The sequence below is a fragment of the Varanus komodoensis genome, unplaced genomic scaffold (assembly GCF_004798865.1).
Source record: "Varanus komodoensis strain SLA01 unplaced genomic scaffold, ASM479886v1 scaffold7_3, whole genome shotgun sequence".
NCBI lineage: Eukaryota > Metazoa > Chordata > Lepidosauria > Squamata > Varanidae > Varanus > Varanus komodoensis.
This window is the reverse complement of record NW_025336480.1, coordinates 23,126,783-23,139,633: the sequence shown is the minus strand read 5'-3', so window position 1 is coordinate 23,139,633 and position 12,851 is coordinate 23,126,783. Positions and strand designations below refer to the sequence as shown.

Genomic DNA, 12,851 nt, shown 5'->3' with positions numbered 1-12,851 from the left:
GAGAGTTGTATCAGACTGTTTTAAACTCTTTTGATGGATGCCACCAGGATGTAGATATTCTTCATGACCTAAGAGTCATGCTCCTATTGTATCTTACCTGTTGGCCTTTGAAAATCATCACCATCATCACCATCATCATCATCATCATCATCTACTCAGGAATATACTTTGCTCTCTTTTTACCTGTTGGTTTTGTGCTTCATAGTCAACTGGTACAAAAGAAGCCATAGTTTAGTTGTGGGGTACCTGGTCTAGGTGCAGAAGGTCCCCGCTTTGATTCCCACCATCTCCAGGAAGGGCTGGAAAAAATCCTTCCTGAAACCCTGGAGAGATACTGCTGCCAGTCCGTGTCAACAATACTGGGCTAGACAGGCCAGTGACCTTAGCGTGAGGCAGCTTCCTGTGAGTATTATGGGTCATCCTTTTCATAAACCAGCTTTGTGTTGGAGGTGACATTGATTTCATAGGAAACATGCAGTGGTCTGCTCACTTTACGAGTAACGCATCCCTTGCTGAACTACCAGTAGGATTCATTATGATGTCGTAAAAATAAATATACACGAGTGAGCAATCTGCATGCTACTGTTGGTTGGCGGTTCAGGCTTCGGAGAAGGTGAATTGAACCTTGTCCTGAACGGGGTTGCACTTCCTCCTAGGGATAAGGTCCGCAGCTTGGGAGTGCTCCTCGACCCGGAGCTTTCACTTGAAGCTCAGGTGACAGCAGTGGCGAGGAGCGCTTTCCTCCAGCTTCGGCTGATTCATCAGCTGCGCCCCTATCTGGAGTACGACTGCCTCGCAACAGTGACTCATGCACTGGTGACTTCCTGACTTGACTTCTGTAACGCGCTCTACGTGGGGCAACCCTTGAAGATGGTCCGGATACTTCAACTGGTTCAAAATAGAGCTGCCAGGCTGCTGACGGGGACGGGGCGTTATGTTCACATGACTCCAGTTCTCCGTCAGCTTCACTGGCTTCCCATTGAAGTCCGGGCCCAATTCAAGGTGCTGGTGATGACCTATAAAGCCCTAAACGGCTTGGGTCCTGGTTACCTGAAGGAGCGCTAACGTCCATATATGCCCAGCCGCCCCCTGAGATCAGCGGGAGAGGTCCTCCTCCGGGAGCCCTCAGTGAAGGAAATTAGGAGGGTGGCTACTCGGAGAAGGGCTTTCTCAGCAGTGGCGCCTAAGTTATGGAATGCGCTCCCCAGAGAGGTCCGCCTGGCACTGTCGTTATTTGTTTTTCGGCACCAGGCGAAGACCTTTTTATTTAAGCAGCATTTTAAATGTTAATACTATTGAATTTTATTTGGCCAGGGCGGCTTATTTTATTCTAATGTATATATTTTAATTGTTATTGTCTTTATTGTTGTGAGCTGCCCCGAGGCTTCGGCGAATGGGGCGGCATAAAAATGTTTTAATAAATAAATAAATAAATAAATAAATAAAATGCCTCAGTGAGTCTCTGTGCTTGCAAATGCCTGAGTAACATGGGAAATTAACAAATAATAATATGATGCAGGTAACACTTTCTAGTGGGTTGCTACAAGAGTTCTCGGGATGGAATCCAATGGTGACCACCTGTGTGTGGCCAGCCCTGCCAGGTCCGCTCAGCAAGTGTTGTCCACTGTTTTGCAGAACTAAGAGTTAGTTCTGAAACGAGCATTTCTATGCAGAACTTGCCCCACATTCTGAAAGTGTTGAATTTCCACTGTGCAAGGGAACTCGTGGCTTGGCCGCACAGATCAAAAGTGCCAGTGGGGCCCCATGTAGATGGACACTGTTTGATACTGTCTACTAGGTAAAACTGGATTAAAAAGGAAAGGAAGAATGATTGACCTCGTTTATACTGGAATTAGAGGAGTTTTCCGCTAAGAGTATGGCTGCAGTGAGCATCTCTGAAACTTTAATCTGTAGTACAGATTCTAGTTGTACCACCTTGCCTTGATGGTGGTTTGATTAAAGTCCAGTTTATGCTAGGCTTTACCCCCATTATGCAATTCCAGTCTCACCCACTTCCGTGATGTACTTACTAATGTCTGTTGCTTCCATGCTTTCTTCATGTTTTAAGATATTTTACAGACTCGGTTTAGGTCTCCCTTTTCCTTTATGACATTGCCCCTGCATCAGTGATTGTGATGCGGAAACACTCTGCACTATTATCTCACTAGGAGTGGCTTCACCCTGAAGACTGAGCTTCTCTGCCTTCATCTTGGGTGAAGTGCCAGGAGTGCTGTGGCACTGTAGGGAGGAAAACAGGATCACCCCTCCATGTCTTGACCATCAGCCACTTAATATTTTCTTTAAATGTACCCTTGCAGCACACAGTTGCAAAGACCTGCACACTTTTTCTGTTAAGTTACCTTCAATCTGGACCTGCAGAGCTGTGCACAATAGGATATTGTGGCGCTCCCACAAGCAGGAGAAAGACCACATTTTGTAGATGAGAAGGAGGGATCATTGGCACATCCTTTCAGGATGCCTCTGATGCATGGCTGAAGGCTTGATCAATGCCTCTTATCCGTTTCCTGTTCTCTTTCTTTGTTTCTGCCTTGCTCATTCAAATGGAGAGTGAAATCAATGTTTCTTCCCCCGACAGCCATGCTCTCTTTGAAAGAAATAAATGTGGCAATCTTTTTACAAACCAACCCAATTACCCCCTTTCTGTTTAGTCCTCCCTGAAAAAAAAGCACCAGAAAGTGGACAGCCTCTACTCAGAAGTAAGCCGTGTTGATTCCAATGATATTTACTCCTGGTTGAGTGAGTACAGAAGGCACCAGGCAAGGGAAGAGGAAAGAAGTGTACTGTTGAAACATGACCAGCATTGGCTTTCATTTTGGTTTGGAGGGAAGGGTTTTCACAGGGAGGAGGGGAGAGTAACTGGTGCAGTAGACTTAGGGGGACACCCCTCCACATTCCTAGTTCCTGCGACTTCCAAGCTGCACCAAAAGAGAGCAAGGTCGCCAGAAAGGCAAGAGAGCGCTGAAATCCCAAAAGCGGGGCTCAAACTCTGCACATGTGGTCATGAAAATACCACACCGTTCTCCCAGAGTGGCAGCACAGAGCCATGTTATAAACACAGCATATACTGCATGGTTTTCATTTATGGCATGGCCACGGAGAAGTAAGCATGCTGTCAAAATATTGGCACAAGGCTGCCTCTGAACCCAAAGGGCTTGCAGTGTAGATTCAACCCAAAAATGGTATTATTGTAGAATGCCCAGAGATGGTCTTCAGGAGCATGGAGAAATCTACTGGAGTCTAGGCACCCATTCAGCTCCTCCATTTAGCTTCCAGCAATTACGGTCGTTAACTCGGAACGACTTATTTCCTTGTACTATTTGCCCCACATCAATTGTGCTGCACTTATTATTGTCAGTACCAAGTTTAACCAGCCCACAGCTCTCTGCTCGAATGGCAGCAGCATTGGTAGCAACAGTGCTCCAGTACGACACATCTGGGGGGACTGTTATGCTTGACTCTCCAGGATCCTGACATAATAGAAATATCTATCAGCTTTCTCAGGGCATTCAGGATAGGCATGACTCCTCTAGGCTTCAGATAGGCATGACACGGCCAAACACTAGAATAATCAAACTGTCTCAGGGTATGCATGATAGGCTTAGCTCTCCTAAGCTCTAGCCCATTCAAATGTCTAGTAACTGCCTCAGAGAATTCCCCTCGGAAAATGGAAAGAGCTTACCAATGGAGTAATGGGCAAAGATTGCCTAAAAGGTGTAAATTAAAAGATAAAACTTACTGCTAACCAAATCTGCTTTTGTATATCGCTTGCTCAACTGCTGCCTATGTGATTCTGTAACTCCCCATTGTCGCCATTGTTCTCATTCTTGTCAAAAACTGATTGTATTGTTCCCCATTTGCCGAAAGCTGATTGTGAAGGTATAAAGATCTCCTTCCAACTCTGTTCAGGGCCGCATTCTAACCATGAATGTTGGTCCCTGCAAGAAATCTTGCAGGTCAATAAACATCTCTTTATTTTTACCATCCGGTCTCTGGTCTCATCTGCAAAACCGCCGGTTACAACAGGGACACCAGCTTGGGCCTCATGGGCTGGATGGTTTGAAGCCACTGTTTGCATTTCCTGCAATTCTACAATGCATAGCTTAAGAACCTTGAGCCGGAGGTCAGATCAGGCCACCCTGAGTCTGAATTCTTCAGATCTGATTTTTATGATTATCATGGCATTAATGTTATATCCTGCCTTCTTTCCTTTCCTAACCCAAGGAGGCATACATCTTCCTCCTCCTCTCCATTTTAGCCTCAACCCAATGTTGTATAGTGCGATTTTACAGACGAGACCAGAGACTGGTTGGAATTATCGAGAGAGATTTATTACCTGCCGGCAGGGACCATCACTCGTTAAGAGTGCGGTATGGGGCAGACAAATGCAGCTATTTTTATACTCTTTTACAGCTATGCAGGTGCTTGAATGACAGCGGACAATGGGGAACCCCACTGAGTTACATTTGAACATTTTGCACCTTTCCCATGCTAAGGCAAGCAAGCGAGGTTACAAGGGCGTGACGCTGGCGGTTATGCTTGAACGTAGCCTGCTTTGTTTTCATCCTTGCGTAGCGTGCACATTCATTGGGGTTCCTGTTCTTGTTCACGCGAACAGGACACCCTGATCATGCTCTCTTTTTACCCGTGACGAGCCATGCCCTGGCTGCATGTTCGATTATGGGGGGGTGGGGTTACCACATTCCCTACTGGTCTTCTTGGGGAATCGAATCATCAAGTCAGTGAACCGCTAGCGGATGCTGCTTTCAGCCCACACCCTGGCTCTGGCCTGAAGTGCCAGTATTTTCACAGCGTCAATGCGCTGCTTGACAAGGCAGGTAATCCAACGGAGCAGGAGGGGGCCGAAAGTACAGAAAAATAACAACCCTAAAAAGGCTCCTGCAAGGGAAGAGAGCAGGCTGGTCAACCAGGGGGACCAGTTGAAGAGGCGCTGATACCAGTTGGAACCCTCCTGGTGGTGCCTTTCCCGGTCCTCCAGGCGGGCCTTGACTAAGTCTAGGCTGTTACGGATGATGCCTGAGTGATTTGCATAGAAGCAGCATTTCTCATCCAAGGCAGCGCATAAGCCACCTTGCTTTAGCAAAAGTAAATCTAATCCCCTCCTGTTTTGGAGGGCCACTTCGGCGAGGGAGTCAAGGGAGTCCTCCAAAAATTTGATGGAGCCGTGAAGCTCTCGCAAGTCATTATCGACTTGTTCAGAGAGGCGGAATATGTCCTGGCTGCCTTTTATCAAGGCTCCAGCACCGACAGCCGCAGAGCCTGCGATGCCCAGCCCAGCTAAAAGAGGAGCGAGGAGAGGTACAGCACGCTGGACGCGTGAGTGCGGGGGAGCAGCCACAGGGGTCATCTCTCCGTTGGTGAGAAAAACTTTTGGGAGTACTAGAGTCAGAATGCAAAGATCCGGCTGAGGAGCTTGCACAGCCGCAGGACTGAGGGGGGTTAGAAAAAGGGTGGAGGAAATGCACGGGGTGAGGCCGGATCGGCAAGCAAAAAGAGTCCCATTCGGGGCTGCCAGGAGATAGGGTCGGGCTGTGGGGGTGAGGAGCAAGGTGGCCGCACATCGTGGATCCTTGCGGGGTCCACCGGGGCCCGTGACACAGGTCCCTTGGCCTGAGAACTCTTCTAATGTTATAGAGGGGTGGAGGCCCCACGGGCAGGCGCTCCCATAATTTTCCGAGTAGGAGATATTAGCAAAGTTGGAAAAAGAGACATTCACTCCTACTCCATTATAAAAAGGTGGCTGTGGACTAAGGCATAACCAACATGTCTCGGTAATGTTTGGGTTGGTTCCGTTGAGGACTTTAAAAACTGCGGACACTAATGCAACTGAGCAGCTGGATGACGGTCGACTAGCAGCCCGGGCTGGAGCACGATGTGTGCGAGGGTCAGGGATGTGGTGTGTGGGGGTGGGGGCCTCTACCTGAGGGTGAGGGAGGGCCTGGTTGGGTCCTACCGGGCCCCAGGGTTGTGAGATAACCCGTCTCTGGATTGTGAGAAGTATGCCCGGATCAGGACCATACAGATTCAAGCGCAGGCTCCAGGTTTTACCTTTTACCCAAGAATCTTCTCTGCCTCGCTTAATCTTGAGGCTCAGGGGGTTATGTCTGCCGGTCCCCGCCTGAGCGGCCTGTACCCTTTTCACTGCGAGCCATGGATCTTTATTTTGGCCTTCCAAGCAGGTAGCGAAAGTCTCGCAACCCCATCGGGCGCAGTAGAAGTTGGGCGCGTCACCGCAATCAGGGCTCCCATCCAATGGACAGCCATAATATTGCTTCCCCGACAGTCCCTTTTCCAAGTTATCCGTTCCGCATCCAAAACCCCAGATGCCTGGCTTGGCCCACCCGGGCGGAAGGAGTTGGCAGAGATCTATGCGGAAGTCTGGGGAGGTATCATGGGTGTGAGTCAGGACGGTTGCTACTGGCGGGGAGGTCTGCCAATCAGTCTGCAATGTCCATTCCATAGTGAGTGGCTGGTGCGGGTTTGGGAGGGGACAGCCTACTGGGCGGGCGAGAAGAATCAGGAGGGCTGCTGGGAAGAGGGGGAGGAGACTCGTTTTAACTTGACTCGCAGAGGATCTCCGGTTTGGTGTGCCGTCCATTGTTCCGAGAGGGCTGGCGCGGCAGGCTTTATCTATGTTACGTGGAACCAGTGGGGTTTTTCGGCCAGTCTAACCGCCGTGGGAGTGGAGAGGATCACCTGGAAGGGTCCTAGACACCGGGCACCTAGGGTGACAGGGTGAAAGTTCTTTAGCCAGACCCAATCTCCCAGGTTTACGTGTGGGGGATGGTCGGGCGCGGGGTCTGGAGCCTTAGTAGTCCCGCCTTTGTTGGACTGAACCTGTCGGCGTATATCGTGCCGGACGCGATCGAGGGCCTGCAAGGACTCAAGCAAGTTGTGGTTAGACAACTCGGCGCGCATCTCCTCCGCCAGGTGGGGTAGCAGGGGAGGCGCTTGCCCGAACACAATTTCGAAGGGGGTGAAACCGTTCTTGTAGGGGGAGCATCGCGTGCATAGGAGGGCAAACGGAAGGAGGTCCGTCCAGGGGCCGCCAACTTCAAGAGTGTATTTTGTTAAGGTTTCCTTTAGCGTTCTATTCATCCTCTCTACCTGTCCTGAGCTCTGCGGTCTATACACACAATGCAGTTTCCAATCAATCCCCAGGGCTTTGGCTACCAATTTGGAAGTTTGGGTGATGAACGCTGGACCATTATCTGACCCTAGAGCAAGGGGTACGCTGAATCTGGGTAGAATTTGATGCAGGAGAGTCCGGGCAACAATCAGGGCTGTCTCTCCCTTCGTAGGGAACACTTCCACCCACCCGGAATGGGTGTCGATGGAGACCAGTAAATAGCAATACATACCTCGGGTGGGTTTTACCTCAGTGAAGTCTATTTCCCAGTGTTCTCCCGGCTGGGATCCGCGATGGCGGACACCCGGGGCCGTGGAGGGCCGGCTGGGGCCAGTGTTAACTCGCGCGCAGGAGGCGCACCCGGAGGTTATGGAATCGGCCAGAGCTGAAAGTCCGGGAAGGTAGAAATGAGGTCTAAACAGCTGACAGAGTCGGGCCGTCCCCAAGTATGTGGCTTGATGGGTCTGTAGAAGAAGATCTCGTCCCAGTGCTTGGGGGAGAAAGATTCTTCCATTGGGGTGCTTCAGCCATCCCGTCTCAGTCTCAGAGCACCGCAACTCCCTGCCCCGCTCGATATCCTCCTTCGAGTAGGTCGGTCGGTCTGGGAGGGCCCGGGGCGGCATCTGAACCGGGAGAATCTTGAGGGGCCCTACTGGTTTTAGGGCAGCTTCCTTTGCGGTTCTATCAGCGAAGTTATTTCCCTCCTAGACCGCCGAGCCGTCTCGTTGATGCCCAGGGCAATGAATTATAGCTATTCGTTCAGGCAGCCAGAGGGCTTCTAAGAGAGACATAATTTCGTTTGCATTCTTAATGTCCTTTCCTCCCGAGGTTAGCAGCCCTCGTTCCTTATACAATGCTCCATAGACATGAGCCGTGGCGAAAGCGTATCGGCTGTCCGTATAAATGTTGAGGGCTTTTCCCTTCCCCCACCGGAGTGCCTGTGTCAGGGCAACAAGTTCTGCTTTTTGCGCTGACGTGCCATGCCCTAGAGCCTGTGCCCATATTACCTCAGAACTGGTGTCCACCGCTGCTCCCGCAAAGCGAATCCCGTCCTTGACGAAACTGCTCCCGTCTGTAAACAAATTGAGGGCTGGCTGCCCTAGCGGGACGTCCGTTAGGTCTGGTCTGGTGCCGGTCAGGGTGTCGAGGACCTCAGCACAATCATGTGTGGGACTCCCATGTTGATCATCTGGCAGTAGGGTCGCCGGATTAAGGACCGCTGCCCTGGAAAAAGTGACCCGCGGGGGGTCCAATAAAAGTACCTGGTATTGAGTCACTCAGGCGTTGGAGATCCATCGATCCAGTGGACTGTGGAGGAAGGTTTCCACGGCGTGCGCCCCAATGACTTGGAGGTCCTGGCCCAGTGTCAGTTTCTTGGTCTCTTTCACCAAGACCGCTGTCGCGGCAATTGCTCTCATGCAAGTGGGCCACCCCGCTGCCACTGGGTCTAGTAGTTTCGACAAATATGCAACCGGCCGTCTCCATGGGCCCAAAGTCTGGGGTAAAACTCCTTTTGCTATACCTCGAGCCTCAGCCACAAAGAGTTCGAAGGGTTCTTAAGGTCGGGTAGGGCTAGAGCGGGGGCCGTGGTAATAGCCTTTTTAAGAGCCTGAAACGCCGATTGCTCAATCTCAGTCCACATGGGGGAGTCACCTTTTCCTCCCGTGCTGGTGTAGAGGGGTTTCGCTATCTCAGCAAAGCCGGGGATCCACAGCCGGCAGTACCCTACCATGCCCAGGAATTCTCTGACTTGTCGTTTAGTCGTAGGCGTGGGAATATTCTGGATTGCTCGGACTCGGCTGGCTGACAGTGTCCGTTTTCCCCTGCTTAGATCGTATCCCAAATAGGTCACCCTCTGACTACAGATCTGTGCCTTCTTTATTGAAACCCGATATCCCATGGAGCCCAGGGCGGCCAGGAGGTCTCTAGTCGCCTGCAGGCATGCAGGCGCGGACTCCGCCGCCAAGAGCAAGTCATCCACATATTGCAAAAGGGTAACCTCGGAATGGGTTTCCCGGAAAGGGGAAAGGTCTCTACTCAGAGCTTCATCAAAGAGGGTAGGGGAGTTCTTAAACCCCTGCGGCAGCCTGGTCCACGTAAGTTGACCCGAGAATCCCTGGTCCAGATCCGTCCACTCAAAGGCAAAAAGAGGCTGGCTCACCGGGGCCAGCGGTATGCAAAAGAAAGCGTCTTTTAAGTCCAAGACTGAGTACCATTCCCGGTCCGGTGGCAGCTGGCTGAGTAGGGTGTAAGGGTTTGGGACAGTTGGGTGGACAGTCTCTACCCGGGCGTTTACCTCACGTAAGTCCTGAACTGGCTGGTAGTCCTTGGTGCCGGGCTTTCTGACCGGTAACAGCGGGGTGTTCCATGGCGACCTGCAGGGTACTAAAATTCCTGCTCCCAACAGCCTCTGTATATGCTTACGTATTCCTATCTTTGCCCTGGCTGGAATGGGGTATTGGGGTTTCCGGAATGGGGTAGCCGAGCTACTGACCTGTACCACAACGGGTGGCTGATGAGCCGCCAGACCAGGAGGGTTATTTTCGGCCCATACTCCTGGAATTTCTTTTTGGAGCTCTTTTAAAGCCTCAGAGGGGCTTTCTGGTGCCTGACTTTCGAAGAAGAGGTACTCGTCTTGCAAGGGTACAGTGAGCAGAAGGGCAGCAGGCTGTGGAGAACCTAGGCTGAGGTGGGTGCCGTCCTCTTGCAACAACACCGAGGCTCGCAGTTTCCTTAGGAGGTCTCGCCCCAGGAGGGGGAAGGGGCATTCGGGGATTACCAAGAAGGAATGAGTTAAAGTCCCTTTTCCCAGATCAGTTACGCGAGCTGAAGTCCAAGGGTACGCCTTGGGTTGCCCCGTTGCCCCTATGATCTGAGTCTTTTCTTCAGTTAGACGGCCGACCCCCTCCCGGAGAACCGAGTGGGCTGCCCCAGTGTCTACCAGGAAGGTAGTTGGGCGGCCCCCCACAGTTAAGGTTACCAAGGGCTCTTGGGGGCCTAAATTGACAGAGCCCTGGCCCCTTCAGTCTTCCTCAAGGGTGAGGACACTCTTTTCTTTTTGGCTTATTTTTTTCCTGCGGGGACACTCGCTTTTCCAGTGGCCCCTCTCCTTGCAGTAGGCGCATTGATCTTTTTCTAGGAGGGGGCGACCCCCATTCCTCCGTGGAGCCCCTCGATTCCCATCGCTAGCTTCCTGCATGGTTGCCAAGACGACTCTGGTCAATTTCTTTGTGCCTGCAACTTCTGGATCCTCACGATTATTAAAAACCTTCTGAGCTATCTCAACTAGTTCACTGAGGTTTTTCCCTTCGAACCCGTCTAGCTTTTGAATCTTTTTCCTAATGTCTGGTGCCGATTGTGTAACAAAGGCTATGTTAGTTGCCCACGCGTTTTCGGGCGCTCGTGGGTCTATAGGTGTGTATTGCCTGTATGCCTCAAGTAGGCGTTCCAAGAAAGTGGCGGGGGATTCCCGGGGGCTCTGAACTATCTCACTTACTTTAGACAAATTAGTAGGTTTCCGTGCTGCGCCGCGGAGGCCCTGGAGAAGAAGTTGGCGGTACTGGGTCAGGGCTCCTTCCCCAGCAACCGTATTCGGATCCCAGTTGGGTCGTTGGGCTGGGAGGCTCGTTTCCAGAATAACCGGGTCAGTGGTGGGTTGACCACCTGTGCCACAAATCTACTTCCGAGCCTTGAGGTGAATCCGATCGTGCTCCTCGGAAGTAAAAAGAACCTGCAAGAGTTGCTGGCAGTCGTCCCAAGTAGGGCGGTGGGTGTGAAAGATCGTTTCTAACAACGAGATTAAACCTTGTGGTTTTTCAGAGAAAGGAGGATTCTGTAGTTTCCAGTTATACAGGTCACTTGTGGAGAAAGGGACATAGACCATAAACGGGCGGCCCATCCCCTGGGCGGGGGCCAGCTCCCAGAGGGGCAATAGTGTGGCGGGCTCAGGGCCGGGATCGGGGGAGGCCGACGACACCCATCTGTCCCCGTGGCCAGAGGATGGCAAGGGCAGAGTAGACTTCGGAGGGACAGATGGACGGGGGCCGTACAGAAGTCCACTCCACGTTCGGGACGGACTGGGGGAAGTATGGGGTGGGCTCCCGGAAGCCTGGGAATTCGGGGCATAGGGAGGTGGTTGTGTCCATGTTTCCAGGACGTCTTCCGGCCCTGTCTGATCATCCGTGAGGATGCGGGGTTTCGTGGATGGGGTGAGGGTCGATCTGACGCGGGGTTCTTCTCCCTTTTTAACCGTAAGGAGAGAAGGGCATGTGGATCCTGGGAGTTTTTGTTGACCCCGTTTAATGTAACCGGGTCTCGCCTTGGCGATATCCAGCCACGTCTCTATATATGGAATCTGATCTGGGTGTCCGGGACTCCCAAGGATCACAGCCTCGACGTTCCTAATCAAGATCAAATCAAAAGAGCCCACTGAGGGCCATCTCACGTCAAAAGTGGTCCATTCTAATTCACAAGGGTCCGGAGGGTTCCTGGCTTGACGGAGACCCCGAATCCTGAAGCCCTTTTAAAGAAATCAGAAAAGTTATTCAGAAGACATTGCAAAGGGGTGGTCGGGACGGACTGGCCCTGCCCCATTTTCCAGTCCTAAAAAGATTGCTCAAAGGTCAGATCAATAAAACAGATGACAAAACATCAACAAGACAGACGATAGACGACAACAAGACAGACAAGACGGATGATCTAAACAGATGCACAACCTAAACAGGAACTGAGGCCGGAAGCGACGTCTCGCCCCAGACCGGAAAGTAGCCCTTGCGCTGCGTCCAGCAGGCTTTTCTTTCCAATACCGGATCTGCAGATATTCAGAACAGATGGCGGGTAACCGCCATGCGCACTTACTGGTAATTTCTCTTTCGGCCAGTCAGACGTCCCACCGACCCGGGGTAGAGGCAAAAAAATGCCTATGGGCCCGTTCCTGGTGTTGGAAGAATGCAAAACCGGTAGTCTCTGAATCTCGCTGGGGCCTCCAAATGTTGTATAGTGCGATTTTACAGACGAGACCAGAGACTGGTTGGAATTATCGAGAGAGATTTATTACCTGCCGGCAGGGACCATCACTCGTTAAGAGTGCGGTATGGGGCAGACAAATGCAGCTATTTTTATACTCTTTTACAGCTATGCAGGTGCTTGAATGACAGCGGACAATGGGGAACCCCACTGAGTTACATTTGAACATTTTGCACCTTTCCCATGCTAAGGCAAGCAAGCGAGGTTACAAGGGCGTGACGCTGGCGGTTATGCTTGAGCGTAGTCTGCTTTGTTTTCATCCTTGCGTAGCGTGCACATTCGTTGCAGGTTCCTGTTCTTGTTCACGCGAACAGGACACCCTGATCATGCTCTCTTTTTACCCGTGACGAGCCATGCCCTGGTTGCATGTTCGATTATGGGGGGGGGGTTACCACACCCAACAGCTCCATGAGGTGGGTTAGGCTGAGATGACTGATTGGCCTAAAGCCACCCAGCAAGCTTCATGGCTGAGTGGGGACTAGAAGCTGGATCTCCCAGGGCTGCAGTCTGGCAGTACGTCACACTGGCCTTTTCTCAGGCAGTAATACCTGTAAGCTACAGTGTGCTGGTATGTTTGGTATTTCGCGCCTCACTGCTTTGGCCCTGCCCACCATTGCAGTGCGGCCCCTGAATGCTCCTCTGAAATGGAATTTGCTTC

The 12,851-nt window shown here is 51.6% G+C and overlaps 1 protein-coding gene across 1 annotated transcript; it reads right to left on the bottom strand.

Annotated features, from left to right (window-relative positions):
- Positions 1 to 3,248: 3,248 nt before the first annotated feature.
- Positions 3,249 to 12,561, bottom strand: LOC123035934. Its single transcript, XM_044454624.1, is given in 6 exon segments — positions 3,249 to 3,488; positions 5,024 to 5,316; positions 5,599 to 6,417; positions 6,954 to 8,726; positions 8,729 to 11,687; positions 12,535 to 12,561. Coding segments are annotated over 6 exon segments (6,111 nt in total).
- Positions 12,562 to 12,851: the final 290 nt, after the last annotated feature.